A 26,989-nucleotide genomic window follows, 5' to 3' on the forward strand; every position below is an offset into this window, starting at 1 on the left:
CTGCCTATGTGATTTGGAAAACTATAGATTCAAAATAAAAAAATTGGCAATATCGAGGCAATTCCTCAATCGATTGGACTACTAATTCAGTCTGTGACTATATAGCATCTGGACAGTGCTGTTTTTACATATATTCTTATAAACATGTATAAATATGTCTATATTTAATACGCAACTGTATTTTCTGCAGAAAAGCCACACCACAGGAACTGTTAATGTGTGAATATGATGACTGTGGGAAGATTTTTTCAAAGCGCCAGTACCTGAATGTAAGTACAAAAGCTAGGCACATACTGCTACAGCTAGGGGAGGTGTTACAGCTTTAATCTTTGAAAAAATAAAGTCCTTGAGTCATTGTCTACTGGCAACTAATTAAGTATTCTGTTCAGAGGTTTCCTATTTATATCTCCTTCTAGGAAAGTTGAGTGATAAACCATATTGCTGCAAATACAGCTTGTACTTGGGTTTTCCAGACTCTTGAATGGCAATTAGTAAAGCTGGATTTACATAGGCCCACTGTCGGGAAAGAAGCGTTCAGGGCTCATGCAGCGATCTCCTTCACTGTATGAAGACAAGGGATTGCTAGGACGAGGGACAAAAATAAGAAAGAGTTTAAAAAAAAGAGTCTTAAAAAATAAAAATTAAAGTTTCAAGTAAACACATTTACAATAAAAACTAAAAACATAAATATAGATGTATTCAGTATCTCTGTGTCTGTAACGACCTCCTCTATAAAAAATATCACATTATCTACCCTGTCAGGTGAATTCTGTAAAAACTGTACAGCTTTTTTTTATCACCTCCCCCGATAGAGATGTGTATATATGTATATCATACTTCAGAAATCAAGATGGCTCCCATATCCTGTTGCTTCAAACAAAGAACAGCACAAGCGTCTCAGCCCATCCTGGAAGACCCCCCTTCTGGAGGGGTCATTTGTGATAAACGTAGTACCACTACTGACTAATGAGGACATTACACAATGTACTCCTCCCTCTTCCTCACTATGTATAGGAATGTGCTGTGTAATAAAGCTAAGAACTGATTTGACCCTGCTGGCTTTAAGTCTCTTCTGTGCACATAAAATCCTAGGATTAAACTACTAATTTGGAGCAGCAGAAGCAAACATTTTAGCTATGAATAATAGCATCTTTAACACCCCCTTCAAAAAAAAGCTAATAAACAGCACTATGTACCTCTAAATGGTACCATTGAAAACATTACCTCATTCCTCATAAAATGCGCCCTCACACAAGACCGTTGACAGGAAAAAATATGTCTGTCAGAAAATGGCAACACAAAAACATGTTTTTCTTCAAAAATGCTATTATTGTGTAAAACTGAAAATCAAAAATGAAATATGGTATGGCTGCTGACCTGTTCCATAAAAATATAGCATGATCTAGCCCATTAGATGAATGCCATAAAAAATAAAAACTATGCAAGAACAGTCCTTTTTGGTCACTTTGCCTCCAAAAAATTATAATGTCAAGCGACTGTAAAGTCGTATGTACTGCAAAATAGTACCAATGATAGTGGCAATTCATCCTGCAAACAATAAGCTCTCACATCTCTGTCAAGCGAAAAATAAACGTATGATTGTCAGAAAATGGCTGTATTGGTACCCCAGAGGCTGTTCAAATGCAACATGGTGCCCTTAACCACCTCAGCTCCTCTAGCTTAAACACACTTAATGACCAGACCATTTTTTACAATTCTGCACTACACTATTTCACCGTTTATTGCTCGGTCATACAACGTACCACCCAAATGAATTTTACCTCCTTTTCTTCTCACTAATAGAGCTTTCATTTGGTGGTATTTAATTGCTTGACCTTTTTTTTTTTTTTTGTTATTAAAAACATATTTTTTTTTTTTTTTTTTTTTCATTTTTCACTTTCAGTTGTACATTTTAAAAAAAATATACATTTCTATATAAATTTTTCTCTAAATTTATTGTTCTACGTCTTTGATTAAAAAAATGTTTGGGTAAAAAAAAAATGGTTTGGTTAAAAGTTATAGCGTTTACAAACTATGGTACAAAAATGTGAATTTCCTCTTTTTTGAAGCAGCTCTGACTTTCTGAGCACCTGTCATTTCCTGAGATTCTACAATGCCCAGACAGTAGAAAAACCCCACAAATGACCCCATTTCGGAAAGTAGACACCCTAAGGTATTCGCTGATGGGCATAGTGAGTTCATAGAACTTTTTATTTTTTGTCACAAGTTAGCGGAAAATGATGACTTTTTTTATTTTTTCCTTACAAAGTCTGATATTCCACTAACTTGTGACGAAAAATTAAAGCTTCCATGAACTCACTATGCCCATCACGAAATACCTTGGGGTGTCTTCTTTCCAAAATGGGGTCACTTGTGGGGTAGTTTTACTGCCCTAGCATTTTAGGGGCCCTAATGCGTAAGAAGTAAATTGAAATCAAAATGTGTAAAAAATGCCCTGTGAAATCCTAAAGGTGTTCTTTAGAATTTAGGCCCCTTTGCCCACCTAGGCTGCAATAAAGTGTCACACATGTGGTATCGCCGTACTCAGGAGAAGTTGGGCAATTTGTTTTGGGGTGTCTTTTTACACATGCCCATGCTGGGTGAGCTAAATATCTCTGTCAAATGACAACTTTGTATAAAAAAAATGGGAAAAGTTGTCTTTTAGAGAGATATTTCTCTCACCTAGCATGGGTATATTTAAAAAGACACCCCAAAACACATTGCCCTACTTCTCCTGAGTACGGCGATACCACATGTGTGACACTTTTTTTTCAGCCTAGGTGGGCAAAGGGGCCCTAATTCCAAAGAGCACCTTTAGGATTTCACAGGGCATTTTTTACACATTTTGATAAAAAAAAAAAAAATCATAATTTTCCGCTAACTTGTGACAAAGAATAAAAAATTCTACGAACTCGCCATGCCCCTCACGGAATACCTTGGGGTGTCTTCTTTCCAAAATGGGGTCACTTGTGGGGTAGTTATACTGCCCTGGCATTTTAGGGGCCCTAAAGTAGTTTGAAATCCAAATGTGTAAAAAATGCCCTGTGAAATCCTAAAGGTGCTCTTTGGAATGTAAGCACCTTTGCCCACCTAGGCTGCAAAAAAGTGTCAATGTGGTATCGCCGTACTCGGAAGAAGTAGGGCAATGTGTTTTGGGGTGTATTGTTACATATACCCATGCTGGGTGAGAGAAATATCTCTCTAAAAGACAACTTTTCCCATTTTTTTTATACAAAGTTGTCATTTGACAGAGATATTTAGCTCACCCAGCATGGGCATGTGTAAAAAGACACCCCAAAACAAATTGCCCAACTTCTCCTGAGTACGGCGATACCACATGTGTGACACTTTATTGCAGCCTAGGTGGGCAAAGGGGCCTAAATTCTAAAGAACACCTTTAGGATTTCACAGGGCATTTTTTACACATTTTGATTTCAATTTACTTCTTACGCATTAGGGCCCCTAAAATATCTCTCTAAAAGTCAACTTTTCCCATTTGTTTTATACAAAGTTGTCGTTATAAAGAGATATTTCTCTCACCCAGCATGGGTATATGTAAAAGACACCCCAAAACACATTGCCCTACTTCTCCTGAGTACGGCGATACCACATGTGTGACACTTTTTTGCAGCCTAGATGCGCAAAGGGGTCCAAATTCCTTTTAGGAGGGCATTTTTAGACATTTGGATCCCAGACTTCTTCTCACGCTTTAGGGCCCCTAAAATTCCAGGGCAATATAAATACCCCACATGTGACCCCATTTTGGAAAGAAGACACCCCAAGGTATTCAATGAGGAGCATGGCGGGTTCATAGAAGATTTTTTTTTTTGGGCACAAGTTAGCGGAAATAGATTTCTTTTTTTTTTTCCACAAAGTTTCCCTTTCCACTAACTTGGGACAAAAAGTTCAATCTTTCATGGACTCAATATGCCCCTCAGCGAATACCTTAGGGTGTCTTCTTTCCAAAATGGGGTCACATGTGGGGTATTTATACTGCCCTGGCATTGAGAAGAAGTCTGGAATATAAATGTCTAAAAAATGTTACGCATTTGGATTCCGTGAGGGGTATGGTGAGTTCATGTGAAGAAAAAAAATAAAAATAAAATCTATTTCCTCTAACTTGTGCCGGAAAAATGTCTAAATGGAGCCTTGCAAAGGGGTGATCAATGACAGGGGGGGTGATCAGGGAGTCTATATGGGGTGATCACCACCCTGTCATTGATCACCCCCCTGTAAGGCTCCATTCAGACGTCCGTATGTGTTTTGCAGATCCGATCCATGGATCCGTGGATCCGTAAAACACATACGGACGTCTGAATGGAGCCTTACAGGGGGGTGATCAATGACAGGGGGGTGATCAGGGAGTCTATAGACGCAGAAAATGTCCCCTCGTCAGAGTCACAGTCCTGGGGATAAATAGATGATGGGATAGATCTCTGTACTGACCCCTGATGTATTTATACATAGTAATTAGATCTCCCCTCAGTCGTCTTTTTTCTAAAGTGAATAACCCTAATTTTATTAATCTTTCAGGGTACTGTAGTTGCCCCATTCCAGTTATTACTTTAGTTGCCCTCCTCTGGACCCTCTCCAGCTCTGCTATGTCTGCCTTGTTCACAGGAGCCCATAACTGTACACAGTACTCCATGTGTGGTCTGACTAGTGATTTGTAAAGTGGTAGGACTATGCCCCTTTGATACAACCCATTATCTTTTTGGCCTTGGCAGCAGCTGCCTGACACTGGTTTTTGCAGCTTAGTTTTCTGTTTATTAAAATTCCTACATCCTGTCAGTGTTACAGAGCGTTTTACCATTTAGTATGTACGGGTGACTTGCATTATTCCTTCCCATGTGCATAACTTTACATTTGTCGGTGTTAAACCTCATCTACCACTTATCTGCCCAAGCCTCCAATCCATCCAGATCCATCTGTAGCAGTATACAATCCTCTTCAGTGTTAATTACTTTACACAGTTCAGTGTCATCTGCGAAAATTTATATTTTACTATGCAAGCCTTCTACAAGATCATTAATAAATATTTTGAAGAGACTAGGGCCCAATACTGACCCCTGAGGTACTCCACTAGTGACAGTGACCCAATCTGAGTGTGTACCGCTAATAACAACCCTCTGTTTTCTATCACTCTGTTTACCCACATACAGACATTTTCTCCTAGTCCAAGCATTCTCATATTCATACTAACCTTTTATGTGGTACAGTGACAAATGCTTTGGAGAAGTCCAGATACATGACATCCATTGATTCAACGCTGTCACCTCCTCAGAGAAACTGATTAAATTAGTTTGGCATGACCGATCCCTCATGAAGCCATGCTGATATGGCGTTATCTGCCATCCGGTCCTGGCGATTTGTCTATTTTAATCTTTTTAAGTCGTTGTTGTACGTCTTCCTGGGTCAGACCGGACACTTTTTTAATGGGGAATTTATTTTTACATTCAGCATTTAATCCCACAGTTTATTTTCCTAAGTGAATAAAAAATATTTAACAGCTTTGCTTTCTCCTCGTGGCTCTCTGCTACTCCCCCCTCATTACTTTTTAAAGGGCCGACACCTTCAGATTTATACTTATAATTGAAGAACATTTTAGGGTTAGTTTTACTCTCTTTGGCAATTAATCTCTCGGTCTCTAGTTTGGCCGCTTTTATTTGTTTTTTACATGTTCTATTTTTTTCCTTATAGTTTTTCAGTGCTTCCTCGCCACCCTCCCGTTTTAGCTATTTATATGCTTTCTTTTTGTCATTTATTGCTTTCTTTACAGTTCTATTTATCTACATTGGTTTATTTTTGTTCCTTAACCTTTTATTCCCATACAGTATGTACCTCTCACATTGAGATTTTAGGATGCTTTTAAAGATATCCCATTTTGTGGCTGTATCTTTATTTTTGAGGACTTTGTCCCAGTTACTTAGGCCTATGGCCTCTCTTAGTTGGCTAAATTTAGCTTTTTTTAAAGTTTGGTATTTTTGTTCCTCCCTGTAGAATTGCTCTTTTGAATGATAATTGGAAGGTTATTACTTTATGGTCACTATTTCCCAGGTTATTTTTTTCATGTGGTATCGAGTATCGCAATACTTTTTTATGATAGCAAAATCAAATCAAAACTTTGGTGTCGTGACAACCCTAGTCTTCTGCAGCCTGCCCTGCTGTGCTCCAAATTAAAATATCATCATATTGACATTATGAATTGGGGGCACAGAGGCATGGAGCAGCATATTGCAATCAGCATTTATATTGAAATTTATTTTCATATTCACTGTCTTTCTCTTTAGAGGGTGTACAGTAAAAACTGAATACTGAGTAGACCTGAGGGATTAAAACACTGGGTAAAAAAGTAGGGGTATGAGGATTAATTCACATATATCCGCTCTGTAGCGTGTTCTGTCTATTGTATTTGGCAACATATGTAACACATGCAGCTTCATTGCAGCGTGTGTTGTGCAAAATGCCACAGGGGGCCCACTGAGGCTTTATCGCCCAAGGGCCCATATGAACCTGGTGCTAGCCCTGAACTTGCCGAACAATATAAAGGGTGTGGTGTGTCTCAGATAGCTTCAGCTGGGCACAACATATCAGGCACTGAAATGCCATATCTGTGGAAAACTCAATTTTCAATTTGTACCCTCCACTGCACATTTATTTACTGCAAAATACTTGTCGTTAAAATGCTCACTCCACCCCTAAATAAATATTTGAAAGTTAGTTTACAAAATGAGGTAACTTATCAAGGATTCCTTTTTTTTTCACCATTGAGCCTTTACATCTGTCGTCAAAAGTGGTATAAATTACCACATTGGGTCTCAAATGTGCATGGTCCTTTTTTACTCCTAAGCTCTCATATACGTTCAGGCAAAAGAATAGGGCCATGTGTTTTTTGTTTCTAAAACCAGAAAGCACAGATTAACCCCTTAAGGACCAGGCTCATTTTCACCTTCAGGACCAGGCCATTTTTTGCAAACCTGACCAGTGTCACTTTAAGTGCTCATAACTTTAAAACGCTTCGACTTACCCAGGCCGTTCTGAGATTGTTTTTTCGTCACATATTGTACTTCATGACACTGCTAAAATTGGGTCAAAAAAGTTAATTTTTTTGCATAACAAAATACATTTTTTACCAAAAATTTAGAAAAATTAGCAAATTTCAAAGTTTCAGTTTCTCTACTTCTGTAATACATAGTAATACCCCCAAAAATTGTGATGACTTTACATTCCCCATATGTCTACTTCATGTTTGTAGCATTTTGGGAATGATATTTTATTTTTTGGGGATGTTACAAGGCTTAGAAGTTTAGAAGCAAATTTTGAAATTTTTGAGAAATCTTCAAAATCCCACTTTTTATGGACCAGTTCAGGTTTGCAGTCATATTGTGAGGCTTAGATAATAGAAACCTCCCAAAAATGACCCCATTCTAGAAACTACACCCCTCAAGGTATTCAAAACTGTTTTTTCAAACTTTATTAACCATTTAGGTCTTCCACAAGAGTTGATGGCAGATGGAGAAACAATTTTGAAATTTCTATTTTTTGGAAAATTTTCCAATATAATCAATTTTTTCCAGGAGTAAAACAAGGGTTAACTGCCAAACAACACTCAAAATGGGTTGCCCTGATTCTGTAGTTTGCAGAAACACCCCATATGTGGTCGTAAACTACTGTTTGGCCGAACGGTAGCACATAGAAGGAGGGGAACACCATATGGGTTTTGGAAGGCAGATTTTGCAGGACTGGTTTTGTTTATACCATGTCCCATTTGAAGCCCCCTGTTGCACCCCTAGAATAGAAATTTCAAAAAAGTGACTCCATCTAAGAAAGTACACCCCTCAAGGTATTCAAAACTGGGTTTACAAACTTTGTTAACCCTTTAGGTGTTCCACAAGAGTTAATGGCAGATGGAGAAACAATTTTGAAATTTCTATTTTTTGGAAAATTTTCCAATATAATCAGTTTTTTCCAGGAGTAAAACAAGGGTTAACTGCCAAACAAAACTCAAAATGGGTTGCCCTGATTCTGTAGTTTGCAAAAACACCCCAAATGTGGTCGTAAACTACTGTTTGGCTAAACGGCAGGACATAGAAGAAGGGGAACGCCATACGGTTTTTGGAAGGCAGATTTTGCTGGACTGGTTTATTTACACCATGTACCCTTTCAAGCCCCCTGATGCACCCCTAGAGTAGAAACTCCATAAAAGTGACCCCATCTAGGAAACTACGGGATAAGGTGGTTGTTGTTTTGGGACAATTTTTGGGGTAAATTAGATTTTTGGTTGCTCTATATTACTCTTTTTTGAGGCAATGTAACAAAAAAATTTAATTCTAAAATTGTTTCTACATTCGCTATTTAGTTTTGTGGAACACCTAAAGGGTTAACATAGTTTGTAAAGTAATTTATGAATACCTTGAGGGGTGTAGTTTCTTAGATGGGGTCACTTTTTTGGAGTTTCTAGTCTAGGCTACATCAGGGGGGGCTTCTAATGGGACATGGTGTAAAAAAAAAAAACTGTCCATCAAAATCTGCCTTCCAGAAACCGTATGGAGTTCCCTTCGTTCTATGCCCTGCCGTGCGGCTATATAGCCATTTACGACCACATATGGGGTGTTTCTGCAAACTACAGAATTGGGGCAATAAATGTTTAGTTTTGTTTGGCTGTTAACCCTTGCTTTATTACCGGCAAAATAGATTTAAATTTAAATTTTGCCCAAAAATAGGTGTTTTGGCACCGTTTTTATTTTATATTTTTAACACCGTTCATCCGAGGCGTTTGGTAACAAGTTATTTTTATAGCGACGACTTTTACGCACGCGACGATGCCCAATATGTATGGCTCTCAGACTTTGGAGACACTAAGCAGGCATCCTAAAACTGCGGCCCTCCAGATGTTGTAAAACTACAATTCCCACCATGCCCTGATGATGGCTGTAGGTTGTCTGGGCATGCTGGGAGTTATAGTTTTACAACATCTGGAGGGCCGCAGTTTGAGGATGCCTGCACTAAAACTAATATTTTTTGGGGAAAGAAAAATTGTTTTCGTGTCTCCAAAGTCTGAGAGCCATAGTGTTTTATGTTCTCTAGTGAACTGTTGGGGATTATAAAAATTTAGTACTCCATGGAAGTGTGATACTCCCTGAAGCAATCGATAATGCAGAGGCCCGGATGATCGGGGCACGTGTCACATTGAGTTGTGGTGTCCTTCCGTATCCCCCTCTTGTGACACACTCTGCACTTTTTTTGGGTTCGTCCCTTCTTTCCAGTATGGGGGACCACACCTGGAAAGTGTTGGCCAGGGACGATCCGGGCGCCTCCAGTTCCCGAGGTACTCCGGCCTGCTCTTTCCCGGTCCGAAAAGATCAGGTCTTTGAGGACTGCCTCATAGAATTGGAGGAATGTCCCTGTGCTGCCAGCGCTTCGGGATAGTACAAAAGAGTTGTACATGGCAACCTGCACCATGTAGACCGCAACTTTTTTGTACCATGCCCGGGTTTTGCGCATGGCGTTATATGGCGTGAGGACTTGATCAGAGAGATCAACTCCTCCCATATACCGATTGTAGTCGACGATACAATCGGGCTTGAGGACCGTTGCCGCGGTACCTCGCACAGGGACTGGGGTGGTGCTGTTACCGTGGATTGTGGACAGCATAAGGACATCCCTCTTGTCCTTATACCTGACCAGCAACAGGTTTCCACTGGTAAGTGCACGGGTCTCACCCCTGGGGATAGGTACCTGGAGGGGGTAGGCAGGGAGGCCACGTTGATTTTTCCGCACGGTCCCACAAGCGAACGTGGATCTGGCGGCAAGGGACCTGAACAAGGGAATGCTGGTATAAAAGTTGTCCACGTACAAGTGGTAACCCTTATCCAGCAGTGGGTACATAAGGTCCCACACGAGTTTCCCGGTAACACCCAGAGTGGGGGGACATTCTGGTGGTTGAATCCGGGAATCTCGCCCCTCGTACACACGAAATTTGTAAGTGTACCCTGAGGTACTCTCACAAATTTTGTATAGCTTCACGCCATACCTCGCCCGCTTTGTGGGAATGTATTGGCGGAAACTGAGTCTCCCCTTGAACGCAACGAGAGACTCATCAACCGCGACCTCCCTTCCAGGTACGTAGGCCTGCTGAAATGTGGCCCCAAAGTGATCGATGACCGGCCGTATCTTGTACAGCCGGTCATAGGCAGGATCACCTCGGGGTGGACATGCTGCATTATCGGAATAATGCAGACATTTCCGGATGGCCTCAAACCGGTGACGTGTCATGACCATACTGTACAGTGGGGTCTGGTACAGGACGTCCCCACTCCAGTATTGCCTGACACTGGGTTTTTGGACTAGACCCATATGCAGCACGAGGCCCCAAAATGTCCTCATCTCGGCTGCACTGACCGGCGTCCAGCCACCGGGTCTAGCCAAAACTGAGCCTGGGTTTTGAGCGACGAACTGTTGGGCGTACAGATTCGTCTGCTCCACCATCAAATTCACCAGTGGGTTACTGAAAAAAAAACTAAAAAAGTCTATTTCAGTAAACCCCACTGTGGGAATCTGGATTCCAGGATTGCCAGCGAAATCCGGAATCTCAGGCTCAAAGTCCACTGGGGGACACCAGCTAAGTTCATCGGCAGGGGGCTCCGGTGAACTTATTTGGTGGGCCGGGAAACCAGTACGAACCCCAGGGCGGCTCGTACTAGGGTGGGCCACAGGATCCCTAGCATGTGTGGCCCCTGGCTCCGCCTGGCGGCGTCTCCGCTGCCTTGGTGGCTCATCGTCATCCGATGATGATGAGGAGGATGCGGATGACAAAAGGAACGTGGGGTCATCCTCATCCTCACTGGGGCTCTCAGAGTCGGAGGCAATCTGGGCATATGCCTCCTCGGCCGAGAACACCCGGCGGGCCATGGGTGTGTGTGTGTGCGTGTGTATGTGCGTGCGTGTAAACCTTTATTCTATGTGCGTGTGTGTGGGGGCACGGGTGTTCACGTACTAAAAAGTCCAGGCAAAAAAAATGGGCAAGTGTTAGGAAAAAAAAAAAAAAAAAAGTTCAAACTTGCTGATCAGCGGTTCAACGCTGATCAGCGGTCGGTGGGGTGGTGGGGCGGGCGATGCACTAACAGTGGACGGACGCTAAAAAGTGCCGGCCAGTCAGCGCACGCAGGAAAAAAAAAAAAAGTGGTGGTGGGGGAAGGGTCTGGTGGTGGGGGGAGGGGGTTGGTGGGTAGGGGGGGGGGCTGGTGGTGGTGGGGGGGCTGGTGGTGGGGGGGATGCGGGGGGGCAAGTGGCAGGGGGGGTCTGGGGTCTGAAAGTTGAAAAAAAAAAGTTTGGAATAAATGTGCTTTTTTTTTTTTTTTTTTTTCTAACTTTTCCCTTCTATCCCTGCCTAAAGGTGCCTCTCCCTCACTGACCCTAACCTACCTGGGTGGCGATGGGTGCAGGAGGGTGATGGATGCCGATTTAGGGGGACACAGGAGCTGGTGCTGGACGATGCTGCACGGTCAGGGTGCTGGACAGGAAGAGGAGGGGAGAGAGGAGCGCAGGAAGTTTGAATCTCGCGCCTCTCTCCCCTGCACCAATCAGCACCCTGGACAGCGGCGTTCAGCACCAGGGCCAGCTCCGCCTCTGCAAATCCTCGGACTGCGATTGGTGGTGTAAAATTACGCCACCGATCGCAGTCTTTTTCCGGTTCATCGGGTCACAGGACACCCGAATGGACCGGAAACGCAGAAAACCGCAGGTCTGAATTGACCTGCGGTTTTCTGCGATCGCCGATACGGGGGGGTCCAATGACCCCCCCCCTGCGTTGTTACGGGATGCCGGCTGAATGATTTCAGCCGAAATCCCGTTTCGATTAACCCCCGCGGCGCCGGAATTCAGATTTTAAGTCAGGACGTACCGGTACGTCCTCGGTCCTTAAGGACTCGGGAAATAGGGCGTACCGGTACGTCCTCGGTCCTTAAGGGGTTAAAGAGGTTGTCCGAGTTATGAAAAAAAAAATATATATACAGCACTGTAAATCTGATGGGCAGCAATATATAACTAAGCTAAGCAAGTTTTAGGCAAAAAAAAAATATTTCCTCATTTCCCTGGTTCTCGTCTGGCCATTTGTTTACCTGCAATAACAACAATCTCTGAGGTTTCCTTGTGAATATTTGTGCCACTCCCCCTGCTCTGCAAAGGAAGTGAATACACGTGCTGCCCTGAGTGACATGTCTGACTGCTGGGATACTCCGCAGCATGTTGTATGTTTAGGACTACAAGACCCAGCTGTACAATGGCACTGCTGATACACACAGGATCTTCCCCCTACCTGTTGTGCAATGCTCTGCAGAACTCCTCTCGTATGTCAGCTACTGTGCCCAGCATTTGTCTCCTCATTGCCTGCAGCTACTCAGAAAAGCCTTCAGCCCTGAATGTGTGCTGCTGAAGGGGTTATAGTTTTTCCTGAAGAATCCAGGGAGGGAGCAATAAGCAGCAGATGACAGTACAGGGGTGTTAGGCCAGCACAGTGACGTCTCGTGTACAGGCACAAATCTTCTCTCTCAGGCTTGTGCACAAAACATTATCAGAGCAGGGAAAGAAGCTGACATCACAGGTCATGTGACCCTCAGTGAAATCTGAGAAAGCAGCAACTGCAGATACAGTAAGTGCATGGTAAATCCTTTTCATTTGATTAGTTAGAAACATACAAAGAACAAATAAATAACTCTGACAACCCCTTTAAATATAAGGCCTATTTTCATTTTTGCATTTTGGAATTCTCCTCCCCATGTTCCAGTAACGATAACTTGTTTTATTTTTCCGTTCACCTAGCTATATGGGGCTAATGTCTTGCGGGACACGCAGCATTTTTTAATGCCACCAATTAATATAACATGTCTTTTATTGGAAAAAGGTGAAAAAAAATCTTTTGGGGGTCAAAAATGAAAAAGAAACAGAATTGCACCATGGTTTTGGGCTTTTTGAAATCATAGCATTCACTGTACGCTAAAAATGACCTATCGCCTTAAGGCTACGTTCACATCACCGTTCAGCCTTTCCGTTCTCCTGCTCCGTTTAGGGGCAGGAGAACAGAATGGACGGATAAGCACATAACTGACACCAAACTGAGTCAAACGGAGCCTGAGGACCCCATAGACTATAATGGGGTCCGTTATGTTTCCGCTCAGAAGGTGATTTTTAAGCGGAGACAAAAGTTGTGCATGCAGGACTTTTGTCTCCGCTTAAAAATCTTCTTCTGAGCGGAAACATAACGGACCCCATTATAGTCTGTGGGGTCCTAAGGGCTCCGTTTGACTCAGTTTGGTGTCAGTTATGTGCTTATCCGTTCTCCTGCCCCTAAACGGAGCAGGAGAACGGAAAGGCTGAACGGTGATGTATTCTGCAGCTCAATATGAATGCAGTGATACCAAACTTGAATATTTTTACTACTTTAAAAAAAATTAAAACCTTTGAAAAACTAGGATAGCTATGACTGGGTGGTTAATTTACATGGTTACAGTCTGTTTAGAAAGGATCGCCAAAACCGGACAGGGGGAGGGGTCTGCCTTTATGTAATGTCCTGTCTAAAGCCCATAGTCCGAGAAGATATAAGTGAGGGACATGAACATGTGGAATCACTGTGAGTAGAAATACATGGAGGCAAAAATAATAATAAAATAATAATAATTTATTATAAACCACCTATACCAGAGTCCACAGAAAATCTACTTCTAAACGAGATAGATGAGGCGGCAAATCATAATAAGGTTATTATGGGGGACTTCAACTACCCATATAGACTGGGAAACTGAAACTTGTATATTTCATAAAGGAAACAGGTTCTTGGCAATAACCAAAGACAATTACCTTTCCCAACTTGTTCAGGACCTGACTAGAGGGACAGCCATACTGGACTTAGTATTAACCAATAGACCTAACAGAACAACAGATGTGCAGGTTGGGGGACACCTGGGAAATAGTGACCATAAAGTAATAACCTTCCAATTATCATTCAAAAGAGTGTTGTCACCACCAGACATCTGAGAAGCTCTGAAAGACGTTCTTCAGAACCTCCTCCTTGAGGTTCCTTTTGTTTTGCTTTCGTTTTCTCATCTCGTTAGCCTCTCTCAGCTGTCATGTAGTTGCACTGATTGCATCCCTTTAAATCCCTTCCCATACTGCATCACTTTGCGGTTTATACAACTTCCTGGAGTGTGTGCATGCTGGATGCTACTGCTGAGTCTTCTACAGATATGTTTTGTTCATTCATTTGTGTTTTCCTGTTTGCTGGATCCCAGGTGACCCTGACTCCCTCCGTATCAAGTGTAGGGAGCCGGTGGTCGTGTCCCCTCACTATTATAGGGTGTTCAGGTGTTATACAGTCGAGGAACGAAGATATGCGATCATCTACCATTGAGATTTTTGCATAGACTGAGCAGTTAGGGAGAGAGCCAGGTCTGTTGCAGGGCTCTCCCTTTGGTTCCTTAGTTTTGGATCCAGTCAGTCGGATCTTCATTTTGTGTCTTCTAGTTTTCTGTACACCTTCTGTGACATTAAAAACCGCCAAAATTGTCTCAAGCATGGATCCGGTTTCACTTTTGACTGAACACATGCAGGGTCTTTCATTGGAGGTAGCAGATCTCCGTAAAACTGTTTCTCAGTGACCGGTTCAGCTTGTGTTCATGGAGTTTGTTCTGAGCCTAAGATCTCGCTCCCGGATACGTTCTCCGGGGGTAGTGAGAATTTTGTTCATTTTAGAGAGGCTTGCAAACTCCATTTTCGCCTACTTCCCCATTCCTCTGCTGATGAGGAGCAGAGGGTGGGGATCATCATCTCGCTGCTCAGGGATAACGCTCAATCCTGGGCCTTTTCGCTGCCAGTGGGGGCACAGCCCCTCTGTTCAGTGGATGAATTTTTTTTTTAGCCCTGGGTCAGATATATGATGATCCGGATCGTATTGCTCTGGCTGAGTCTAGACTACGTCTTTTATGCCAGGGTAAACAGTCCGCAGAGATATACTGTTCAGAATTTCGGAGATGGGCAGCTGATACTGGTTGGAATGATGCTGCACTCCGAAGTCAATTTTGCCATGGTCTTTCAGAGGGATTGAAAGATGCATTTGCCTTTCATGAGAGACCTACCTCCTTGGACTCTGCCATGTCTCGGGCTGTTCGTATTGACAGGCGTCTTAGAGAGAGAGGAGAGATCACTCCTCAATGTTATACTCAGTCCAAGGACAGTGTGGCGGTCTCATTCAGTGCACAGGGGCCTCAGTCGCGCTCAATCCCTTCTGAGCAGGGGCCCATGCAGCTGGGTTTGCTGGCCTCTGACAATAGAGGATTCAGCTCGCATAGGAAAGTTTGTTTCTGTTGTGGAGGTATAAATCATTTGACAAATGTTTGTCCCTCTAGGAGATTCAGGCAGTTTTTTGAGAGTAATAAAGAAACAAAAAGAAAAAAATCCTCTAAAAACATTCCATCTGTTACTATTGGCAAGGTTGATGCGGAAATTGAAGGTTTTCCGTTTGCTTGTAGTTCCCGTTTTGTCCTACCTGCCAGGGTGGCGCTAGAGAGCAAGAACATTTTTTGTGAGATTTTTGTAGATAGTGGAGCAGCTGTCAATCTCATTGATAATCAATTTGCTATAACTCATGGTTTCCAGGTATGCACTTTGGGAAAGGATATACCTGTTTTTGCTATTGATTCCGTTCCACTTTCTCAGAAATCGTTAAAGGGCATAGTTCACAATATCCGTTTGATTGTGAGTGATACTCATGTTGAGGATGTGTCATGTTTCGTCCTAAGCGGGTTGCCTACTCCTCTAGTGTTGGGGCTACCCTGGCTCACTAAACATAACCCCACCATTGATTTGCAAGCGAGGCAAATAAATGGTTGTAGTGACTTTTGCAGAGAGAATTGCCTCACGACATCTGTTTCTGAGGTTTCTACTAAGACTGTACCATATTTTCTCTCAGAATTTTCGGATGTGTTTTCTGAGAGTGGTGTTCAGGACTTGCCCCCTCACAGGGAGTACGATTGCCCTATTAATCTCACCCCAGGCGCCAAGCTGCCTAAATCTCGTTTATACAATCTCTCCTAACCTGAAAGGGTCGCTATGCGTGCTTATATCTCTGAGAGTCTGAGAAAGGGACACATACGACCCTCGAAGTCACCTGTTGCCGCTGTTTTTTTCTTTGTTAAGAAAAAAGATGGTTCTTTAAGACCATGTCTGGATTTCAGGGAGCTGAACAGTATCACAATTCGTGATCCTTATCCGCTTTCTCGGACCTGTTTAACCAGATTGTTGGGGCTTAAGTTTTTTCCAAGTTGGATCTAAGAGGGGCATACAACATGGTCAGGGTCAGAGAAGGGGATGAATGGAAGACGGCCTTCAATACCCCTGAGGGTCATTTTGAGAATTTGGTTATGCCTTTTGGTTTGATGAATGCTCCAGCCGTCTTTCAGCATTTTGTGAACAGCATTTTTTATCATTTAATGGGGAAATTTGTATTAGTGTATCTAAATGACATTTAGATTTTTTTTCTCCTGATTTCAAAACTCATAAGAAACACTTACGTCAGGTCTTGCTCATCCTGCGGGAGAATAAATTGTACGCTAAACTGGAAAAATGTGTGTTTGCGGTTCCAGAAATAAAATTTCTGGGGTTTCTTCTCTCCGCTTCTGGTTTTCGCATGGACCCCGAGAAGGTCCGCGCTGTGCTTGAGTGGGAGCTTCCTGAGAATCAGAAGGCGCTGATGCGTTTTTGGGGTTTTGCCAATTATTACAGGAAGTTTATTTTGAATTATTCCTCTGTTGTTAAACCACTCACTGATATGACTAGAAAGGGGGTAGATTTTTCCTCCTGGTCTGTAGAGGAGAGTTTTGCTTCCGCTCCCATCTTGGTACAGCCTGATATTTCTCTGTCCTTCATAGTTGAGGTGGACGCTTCTGAGGTTGGTGTGGGTGCGGTCTTGTCTCAGGGTCCCTCTCCTGCCAAATGGCGACCGTGTGCTTTTTTCTCGAAGAAACTCTTCTCCGCAGAGAGAAATTACGATGTGGGAGATAGAGAGTTGTTGGCCATCAAGTTGGCTTTTGAGGAATGGCGCCATTGGCTAGAGGGAGCCAGACACCCTATTACCGTGTTTACTGACCATAAGAATCTGGCCTACTTGGAGTCAGCCAAGCGTCTGAACCCGAGACAGGCCAGATGGTCTTTGTTCTTTTCAAGGTTTAATTTTGTTGTCACGTTCCGCCCTGGGGTTAAGAATGTGAAGATGGATGCCCTGTCACGTTGTTTTCCGGGAGGTGGGAATTTTGAAGACCCGGGTCCCATTTTGGCTGAATTTGTGGTGGTCTCTGCTCTTTATCCTGAATTGGAGGCAGAGGTTCAGGTAGCCCAGTCAGAGGCTCCTGATCTTTGTCCTCCTGGGAGGTTGTTTGTGCCTCTCGCTTTAAGACACAAGATTTTTAAGGAGCACCACGATACTGTCCTTGCTGGGCACCCGGGGGCAAGAGCCACAGTGGATCTCATCGCTCAGAGATTCTGGTGGCCGGCGCTTCGTAAGTCGGTTGAGGGTTTTGTGGCAGCCTGCGAGACCTGCACTCATGCCAAAGTCCCTCATTCACGGCCATCAGGTCCTCTCCTCCCGTTACCCAATCCTTCCCGTCCTTGGACACATCTGTCCATGGACTTCATTACGGACCTGCCTCGTTCCTCGGGGAAGACTGTGATTCTGGTGGTGGTGGACCGTTTTAGCAAAATGGTGCATTTCATTCCTTTTCCTGGCTTGCCCAATGCTAAGACGCTGGCGCAGGCATTTATTGATCACATTGTCAAATTGCATGGTATTCCTTCAGACATAGTCTCTGATAGGGGCACGCAGTTTGTTTCCAGATTCTGGAAGGCTTTCTGTTCTCGCTTGGGGGTTCGGTTGTCATTCTCTTCTGCTTTCCACCCGTAGTCGAATGGCCAGACGGAGCGCGTCAATCAGAATCTGGAGACATATCTGCGCTGTCCCAGGTGACCCTGACTTCCTCCGTATCAAGTGTAGGGAGCCGGTGGTCGTGTCCCCTCACTATTATAGGGTGTTCAGGTGTTATACAGTCGAGGAACGAAGATATGCAATCATCTACCATTGAGATTTTTGCATAGACTGAGCAGTTAGGGAGAGCGCCAGGTCTGTTGCAGGGCTCTCCCTTTGGTTCCTTAGTTTTGGATCCAGTCAGTCGGATCTTCATTTTGTGTCTTCTAGTTTTCTGTACACCTTCCGTGACAAGTGTTTCTTCAGGGAGGAACAAAAATGCCAAACGTCAAAAAAAAGCTAAATTCAGCCAACTAAGAGAGGCCATAGGCCTAACTAACTGGGAAAAAGTCCTCAAAAATAAAAATACAGCCACAAAATGGGATATTTTTAAAAGCATCCTAAAATCTAATTGTGGATAAATATAAGTGAAAAAAAAGAAAGCATTTAAATCACTAAAACAGGAGGGTAGTGAGGAAGCACTGAAAAACTATAAGGAAAAAAATTGAATATGTAAAAACAAATAAATGCAGCCAAACTAGAGACCGAGAGATTAATTGCCAAAGAGAGCAAAATTAACCCTAAAATGTTTTTCAATTATATAAATGGTAAAAAGTATAAATCTGAAGGTGTCTGCAGAGTAATCAGGTGGGAGTTGCAGAGAGTGATGAGGAGAAAGCAAAGCTATTAAATATTTTTTTCTCCACTGTTTTCACAGAAGAAAATAAACTGTCAGATTAAATGCAGAATGTAAAAGTAAATTCCCCATTAAAAGTACCCTGTCTGACCCAGGAAGAAGTACAGCGGCGTCTTAAACAGATTAAACACCCCTGTATCCTAAGAGAATTAAGTAATGTCATAGCCAGACCCTTATTTCTGATATTTAAGGACTCTATACTGTCAGGGAGTGTTCCACAGGATTGGCGCATAGCAAATGTAGTGCCGATATTCAAAAAGTGTCCAAAATAGAGCCTGAAAACTATAGACCATTAAGTTTAACATTTGCTGTGGGTAAACAGTTTGAAGGTTTTCTAAGAGATGCTATATTGGAGTACCTCAATGAAAATAAGCAAATAACGCCATATCAGCATGGGTTTATGAGGGATCGGCCATGTCAAACTAATTTAATCAGTTTCTATGAGGAGGTAAGTTCTAGACTTGACCGTGGAAAAGCAATGGATGTCGTATATCTAGACTTCTCCAAAGCATTTGACACTGTATGGCATGAAATGTTAGTATATAATTTGAGAACGCTTGGACTGGGAGAAAATGTCTGTATGTGGGTAAGTAACTGGCTCAGTAATAGAAAACAGAGGGTGGTTATTAACGGTAAACACTCAGATTTGATCACTGTCACTAGTGGAGTACCTCAGGGGTCAGTATTGGGCCCTATTATCTTCAATATATTTATTAATGATCTTGTAGAAGGCTTGAACAGTAAAATATAATTTTTTGCAGATGACACTAAACTGTGTAAAGTAATTGACATGGAAGAGGACAGTATACTGCTACAGATGGATCTGGATAGATTGGAGGCTTGGGCAGATAAGTGGCAGATGAGGTTTAACACCGAGAAATGTAAGGCTATGCACATTGGAAGGAATAATGCAATCACCCGTTCATGCTAAATGGTAAAACACTGGGTAACTGTCACCGCCAGGTCTGTGAGAAGGTCTGTTAGATGTTCTTCTCTACCTTTTGCATGAAGTTCTTTGTTTTGGTTTCACTTTGTCATCTCCTTTCCTTCTCCCAGCTGTCACCTAATAACACTTATTGTCTCCCTTTATATTCCCTCCCATACTGCTTCACTTTGCGTTGTAAGAGTCTGCCATGTCTCTAGCTGTTCGTATTGACAGGCGTCTTTGAGAGAGAGGGGAGACTGCTCCTTCCTGTCATATTCAGTCCAAGGACAGTGGGGCTGTCTCATTCAGTGCACAGGGATCTCAGTCTCTCTCAATTCCCTCTGAGGAGGAGGCCATGCAGCTGGGTTTGCTTGCCTCTGATAGTAGAGGAATTAGCTCTCAGAGGAAGGTTTGTTTCTGTTGTGGGGGGTATAAATCATTTGTCTAATGTTTGCCCCTCTAGGAGATTCATGGAGTTTTCTGAGGGTAATAAAAGAAAACCAAAAATAAAAAAAAACCTCTAAAAACTTTCCATTTGCTACTATTGGCAAGGTTTCTCAAAGATCGTTAAACGGCATAGTTCACAATATCCGTTTGACTGTGGTTGACTCTCATGTTGAGGATATGTCATGTTTCGTCTTAAGCGGATTACCTACTCCTCTAGTGTTGGGGCTACCCTGGCTAACTAAACATAGCCCCACCATTATTTGGCAAGCAAGGCAAATAAATGGTTAGAGTGAGTTTTGCAGAGAGAATTGCCTCACGGCGTCTCTTTCAGAGGTTTCTACCAAGACTGTGCCATCTTTTCTCTCCAAATGTTCGGATGTGTTTTCCGAGAGTGGTGTCCAGCAGTTGCCCCCGTGTCGGCAGTACGACTGCCCTATTATTCTCATGGTAGTATGCCAAAATAGGTTGACTGGTGGGTGGAGAACCGTCCAGGTCTCGCCTATTTCTGAATAAAACCCTTTAGGGCGCCAGTAGTGATTGAATGATAGTGGTGGTTTTAGCTAGTTGAGTGTGTAGTATGTTTTTGCATCAGCGTTATAATTGAAAACAGGGGAGTAAAGGTAGAGGGATGTGTGTAGAGATAGTAATGTGTAGGATAAAAGTGTATAGATATACACACACATATGTTAAAAATCTGCAAAGAAGATCAATTGATTGTGTACATATATATACATTTTGCTGGTAGGATAAAAAAGGATAAAAAATTGTACACATAGGTGGGATCACTGCATACCGTCTCGAGTGCCTGAGAGGCCGTGTTCTGCAGTATCGTACACCGTGTAGTATGGTACAGTTTAGGTGAATCAAATAGGTAAAAACAATAATTGTTTAAAAGGATATTAATACATATATTAATGTGGCATCGTAGGTAAATTACTCACTTCACCAGTTTACCAGGATAAGCATAATACACCTGTAAACCGAGTACCCCCCAGCCTGGATCGCTTCTAGAGTTTTAACGGATGAAGGCAGCCAATCACACGGAGCCGGATATTATGTACATACAATAAAGACCTTTGAAGAGAAGCACCCGTGTGATTGGCTGCCTTCATCCGTTAAAACTCTAGAAGCGATCCAGACTGGGGGGGTACTAAGCCTTTTCTAGTATCAAAGAGTTTTGCTTCCGCTCCCATTTTGATACAACCTGATGTCTCTACCTTTTATTGTTGAGGTGGACGCTTCTGAGGTGGGTGTGGGTGCGGTCTTATCTCAGGGTCCCTCTCCTGTCAAATGGCGACCGTGTGCCTTTTTCTCAAGGAAACTCTCCTCTGCAGAAAGAAATTATGATGTGGGAGATATGGAGTTGTAGGCAATCAAGCTAGCTTTTGAGGAATGGCGCCATTGGTTAGAGGGAGCCAGACACCCTATTACCGTGTTTACAGACCATAAGAATCTGGCCTACTTGGAATCGGCCAAGTGTCTGAACCGAGATAGGCCAGATGGTCTTTGTTCTTTTCTAGGTTTAATTTTGTTGTTACGTTCCGCCCTGGGGTTAAAAATGTGAAGGCAGATGCCCTGTCACGTTGTTTTCCAGGAGGGGGAACTTTGAAGGCCCGAGTCCAATTTTGGCTGAAGTGGTGGTCGTCTCTGCTCTTTATCCTGATTTGGAGGCAGAGGCTCCTGATCTTTGTCCCCCTGGGAGGTTGTTTGTGCCTCTCGCTTTACGATACAAGGTTTTTAAGGAACACCATGATACTGTCCTTACTGGGCACCCGGGGAGCAGAGCCACAGTGAATCTCATTGTTCGGAGATTCTGGTGGCCGGCTCTTCGTAAGACGGTTGAGGGTTTTGTGGCAGCCTGCGAGACCTGCGCTCGTGCCAAGGTCCCTCATTTACGGCCATCGGGTTCTCTCCTCCCGTTACCCATTCCTTCCCGTCCTTGGACGCATCTGTCCATGGACTTCATTACGGACCTGCCTCATTCCTCGGGGAAGACTGTGATTCTGGTTGTAGTGGACCATTTTAGCAAAATGGCGCATTTCATTCCCTTTCCTGGGTTACCCAATGCTAAGACGCTGGAGCAAGTGTTTGTTGATCACATTGTTAAATTGCATGGCATTCCTTCAGACATCGTTTCTGATAGGGGCACGTAATTTGTTTCCAGATTTTGGAAGGCCTTCTGTTCTCGCCTTGGGGTTCGGTTGTCGTTCTCTTCTGCTTTTCACCCGCAGTCGAATGGTCAGACCGAACGGGTCAATCAGAATCTGGAGACATATCTGCGCTGTTTTGTGGCGGAGAATCAGGAGGATTGGTGTTCCTTTTTGTCCCTTGCTGAGTTTGCTTTAAATAACCGTCGCCAGGAGTCCTCTGATAAGTCACCATTTTGTGGTGCATATGGGTTTCATCCGCAGTTTGGGACATTCTCTGGAGAGGGGTCTTCTGGTTTACCTGATGAGGAGAGATTTTCCTCGTCTTTGTCATTTATTTGGCAAAAGATTCAGGGTAATCTGAAGAGAATGAGTGAGAAATATAAGCGTGTGGCGGATAAGAGACGTGTGCCTGGTCCGGACCTGAATGTGGGTGATCTGGTGTGATTGTCTACAAAGAATATCAAACTGAAGGTTCCCTCCTGGAAGTTGGGTGCTAAGTTTATTGGGCCTTACAAGATCTTGTCCGTCATCAATCCCATTGTTTTCTTTCTTGATCTTCCTCAGACTTGGAAGATCTATAATGTTTTTCACAGGTCCCTATTAAAACCTTATGTCCAACCCACTGTACCCTCCTCTTTGCCTCCTCCTCCGATTATTGTTGATGGTAATCTTGAGTTTCAGGTCTCTAGAATTGTGGATTCTCGCATTATCCGCGGTTCTCGCCAGTACCTTGTTCATTGGGAGGGTTATGGTCCTGAGGAGAGGATGTGGGTCCCAGTGGCGGACATTATGGCCACTCGTCTCATCAGGGCTTTCCATAGGTCTCATCCTGGTAAGGTGGGCTCTGAGTGTCTGGAGTCCACCTGTAGAGGGAGGGGTACTGTCACCGCCAGGTCTGTGAGAAGGTCTGTTAGACGTTCTTCTCTACCTCTTGCATGACCTTCTTTGTTTTGGTTTCACTTTGTCATCTCCTTTCCTTCTCCCAGTTCTCACCTATTAACACTAATTGTCTCCCTTTATATTCCCTCCCATACTGCCTCACTTTGAGGTTTATACTTCTTCCTGGATGAGTTGTTCGCTGCTGTAGCCTGCTTTTGATGATTCCTCAGATAAGTCTGTTTCCTTTATTTGTGTTTCCTTGCTGGCTTGATTCTAGGTGACCCTGACTCCTTATCAAGTCCATATTAAGTGCAGGGAGCCGGTGGTAGTGTCCCCTCACTATTATAGGGTTTTCAGGTGTCACATAGTATTAGGTACGTGGACATGAAATCGTCTACCATAAAGACCTTTGCATGGGCATTCAGGGAGAGCTCTAGGGGTTTATAGGATGTTTATTTATAAGTTCCAGCTTTCTGCAACACCATCCGTGACAGTAACACTGACATGGAAAATGACCTAGGAATTTTAGTGAATAGCAAACTAAGCTGTAAAAACAGTGTCAGGCAGCTGCTGCCAAGGCCGATAAGATAATTAGTAGCATCAAAAGTGGCATAGATGCCCGTGATGAGAACATAGTCCTACCTTTTTACAAATCAGACCACACATGGAGTACTGTGTACAGTTCTGGGCTCCTGTGAACAAGGCAGACATAGAAGAGCTGGAGAGGGTTCAGAGGAGGGCAACTAAAGTAATAACTGGAATGCGTGGACTACATTACCCTGAAAGATTATCAACATTAGGGTTTTCTCACTCTTGAAAAAAGACGACCAAGGGGAGATCTTATAACTATGTATAAATATATCAGTGGTCAGTCCAGAGATCTCTCCCATCATCTATTTATCCCCAGGACTGTGACTGTGACAAGGGGACATCCTCTGCGTCTGGAGGAAAGAGGGTTTGTACACATACATAGAAGAGGATTCTTTACGGTAAGAGCAGTGGGACTATGGAACCCTCTGCCTGAGGAGGTGGTGATGGTGAGTACAATAAAGGAATTCAAGAGGGGCTTGGATGTATTTCTGGAGTGTAATAATATTACAGGCTATAGCTACTAGAGATAGGTCGTTGATCCAGGGAGTTATTTTGATTGGCCTCAGGAAGGAATTTTTTTCCCCTTAAGTGGTGCAAAGTGGCTTCTACCTCACAGCTTTTTTTTTTTTGCCTTCCTCTGTATCAACTTGCAGGATAACAGGCTGAACTGGATGGACAAATGTATTTTTTTCGACCTTATATACTATGTTACTACTTAAAAAAAAAATCTAACCTTTGATAAGAATCTAAATTTTCTTTGCTTTGCCATATTCTGACAGCCATACATTTTTTATATTTTGGCCTACATTGCTGTATGAGGGCTTGTTTTTTTTATGTAACAAACAATTTTTTATTGGTACCATTTTTGTGGTTATGTATGACATTTTGATCACCGTTATTTAATTTTTGGGGGGAGGAAAGGACAACAGAAAATGGTGAATCGCTTGTTCGAAATAATTTTTTTTTTCCATTACGGCGTTCACTGTACAGGAAATAATTTTTGGAAGTGGCGATACCTTATGTTTATTTTTTATTGTTTGTATATTTTCATATGTAAACTTTTAATATCTTGGTGTTTTAAAATTTATTTATTTTTAAACGAATCCCATTAAAATATTTTTTTTACTTTTTTTACTATTAGCCTCCATAGGGTACTTGTGGTAGGGGCTGAGGTGTACGTCAGCTTGGAGTTGGGGGGGGGGCCCTACCACCCTCCGAGATCTGTATGGCTGAACTGTGCCCGGAGCCAGAGCGGGGTAGGCCTGAATATGTGGGGAAGAAGATTACCAATGCGTTAGGAATGAAAAATGTTTATTGAATGAACGGGACAACTTACAAAGCTAATGAACCAAAAGCCCTGGCAATCTCAACCTGCGGGTTGGGTATATACCTGGCAAAGCATGAAGATCGCCAGCCCCCCATCTTGCGGATGATGTGCGCGGGAACCCGGTGTTTAGAGGCCGCGGAGGCGGCTCCTATGCGGAAAGAATGCCCTGAAATCGTATCTGGGTTGTGCCCTAGCCCTGCCGCTAATGCGCGAACGTGGGACATAAACTGGGACGCGGTGATAGGCCTGCCCTGGAGGGGAAGTAGCGCATCCTCTGGAGCGAGAGGAAGGAGAAACTCGGCCAGGGCCCCCAGGACCTTGACGGGGCACCAGGAGTTTCATGTGGGAAAGAACCTAATCTCGACTGGAGGACCTGATTGACTAGTCTTTGAGAAATAAGGAAAACTGGTCACCTTGACGAATGAGATGGCGTTTGAGGAGGGTTGAGCGTGTCAAGGCGCTGGAAGTAAATTCCCCTGGTCTTAGGAAACCATAAAACCCGAGATATATTGCAGCCTTGATGACAAGGCTTGCTGGGTGCCCAAAGGGGGAACCGTCTAGGGCTAGCGACAGACTTCGAAATAACTCCCCAGAAACTGGCTGTCTCCGTGCCACTGGGCTTGGACTGTTTTTTTGTATGCCCCTAAGGGTTGCCTTCACCGCCTGGTTGGCTAAGATTGATTGGCAAGAGGGATCAGCGAGGAGTCTGTAGTGCTGGACCCCCCGCTAGATACCCCTTGATGGAGTTGTGAGTGAGGTGCAGGTGGAGATGGCAGTGGGCGATGAATGCCATGACAAAGGTGACATTGTCCTGGCCTTTCTGCGGGTGGCTGAGCCTGAAGCGCCGGAACGCCTTGTAGCCCGTGAGATAGTTCCTGGCGGTGCTTTTAGCTAAAGATCCTTGGACCAACTTCTTCGCGGATGCCACCAGCTGTCCTAGTCCATGGTCAGGAGGTTGAGGGGGGAACAGGCGTGCCCACCGGATCTGTGTCTGGCATTGCCTGGAAGAAGATGGTGTAGTTAAAACGGGACAAGGCGTCCGCCGCCACATTCTCAGCCCCCGCGATGTGGGAAGGGAATATAGGAAAGTTGTGCCGTAGGGAAAGCCAGACCAACCTGCGGAGGAGGGACATGATCTAGGGTGATTTGGCCCTGCCTTAGGAGAGAACCTCTACCAGGATTAGGCTGTCCGTAATGAAAGCTACGGGTTTGTTGGCCCGAAGGGGGCCCCAGACCTGGGCGGCCGCCACCAGCGGGTATAGTTCCAGGAGAGGGGAAGATTTGAGGGACTCGCCATCGAGGGAGAACTCCGCCGGCCAATTGCCAACCAGCCAGTGGGGGTGAAAAATGGCCGCAAACCCGCGAGAGGCGGCGGTGTTGGACTGGATCCTCGGGGAAAAGGCATCCAAAGAGGGCACGAAAAGGGAAATGCCATTCCAGGAAGTAAGGAAGGAGTGCCACATGAGGAGATCCTGTGCCAAGGGGAGAAGAGAGAGGAGCCTAGACACGAAGGATCTCCCCTGGGGCATGATCCATGAGGCGAAATTAAGGGAACCCAGGAGAGACTGCAACTCCAGTTTGGTGAGAACGGGAGGAAGCCGCGGTGGAGACTGCAGACCTGATCCTAGATAATTTTGCCTCCAGCAGACTTTCTTCCATGGAGACGGATTCTAACATGATGCCCAGGAAGGTGACCCTTGTGCTAGGGCCCTCGGTCTTGGATGTGGCGACTGGAACCTGGAGACTGGAAAACAGCTGGAGGAGGACGTCCAGCCTGGAGGCTTCACCCCGGGGGTCTTGGACGATTAAGTAGTCGTCAAGGTAGTGAATGACCCTATCCAGACCCCCGTGGTGACCCAAGATCCAGTGCAGGGCGCCCGCGAACTGGTCGAATAACCAAGGACTGCTCTTGGAGCCAAAGGTGAGTCTATTGGCAAAGTAATACTTATGATCCCACTTGATGCCA

General features: G+C 43.9%; 1 protein-coding gene across 4 annotated transcripts in view; it reads left to right on the top strand.

The window, feature by feature from the left end:
* Positions 1 to 26,989, top strand: part of LOC122922805 (zinc finger protein 692-like) — a 405,840-nt gene that overhangs the window by 282,484 nt on the left and 96,367 nt on the right. For 3 of the 4 annotated variants that reach the window (XM_044273542.1, XM_044273545.1, XM_044273543.1), the window contains one exon: positions 191 to 269. In XM_044273542.1, the coding sequence (XP_044129477.1) occupies positions 191 to 269 (79 nt within the window). Of the gene's footprint in view, positions 1 to 190; positions 270 to 416; positions 795 to 26,989 lie in introns of those variants that run through there. The other variant, XM_044273544.1, reaches the window with a different exon arrangement.

Source organism: Bufo gargarizans, unplaced genomic scaffold, assembly GCF_014858855.1.
Source record: "Bufo gargarizans isolate SCDJY-AF-19 unplaced genomic scaffold, ASM1485885v1 fragScaff_scaffold_726_pilon:::fragment_4:::debris, whole genome shotgun sequence".
In the NCBI taxonomy this organism is placed as follows: Eukaryota; Metazoa; Chordata; class Amphibia; order Anura; family Bufonidae; genus Bufo; species Bufo gargarizans.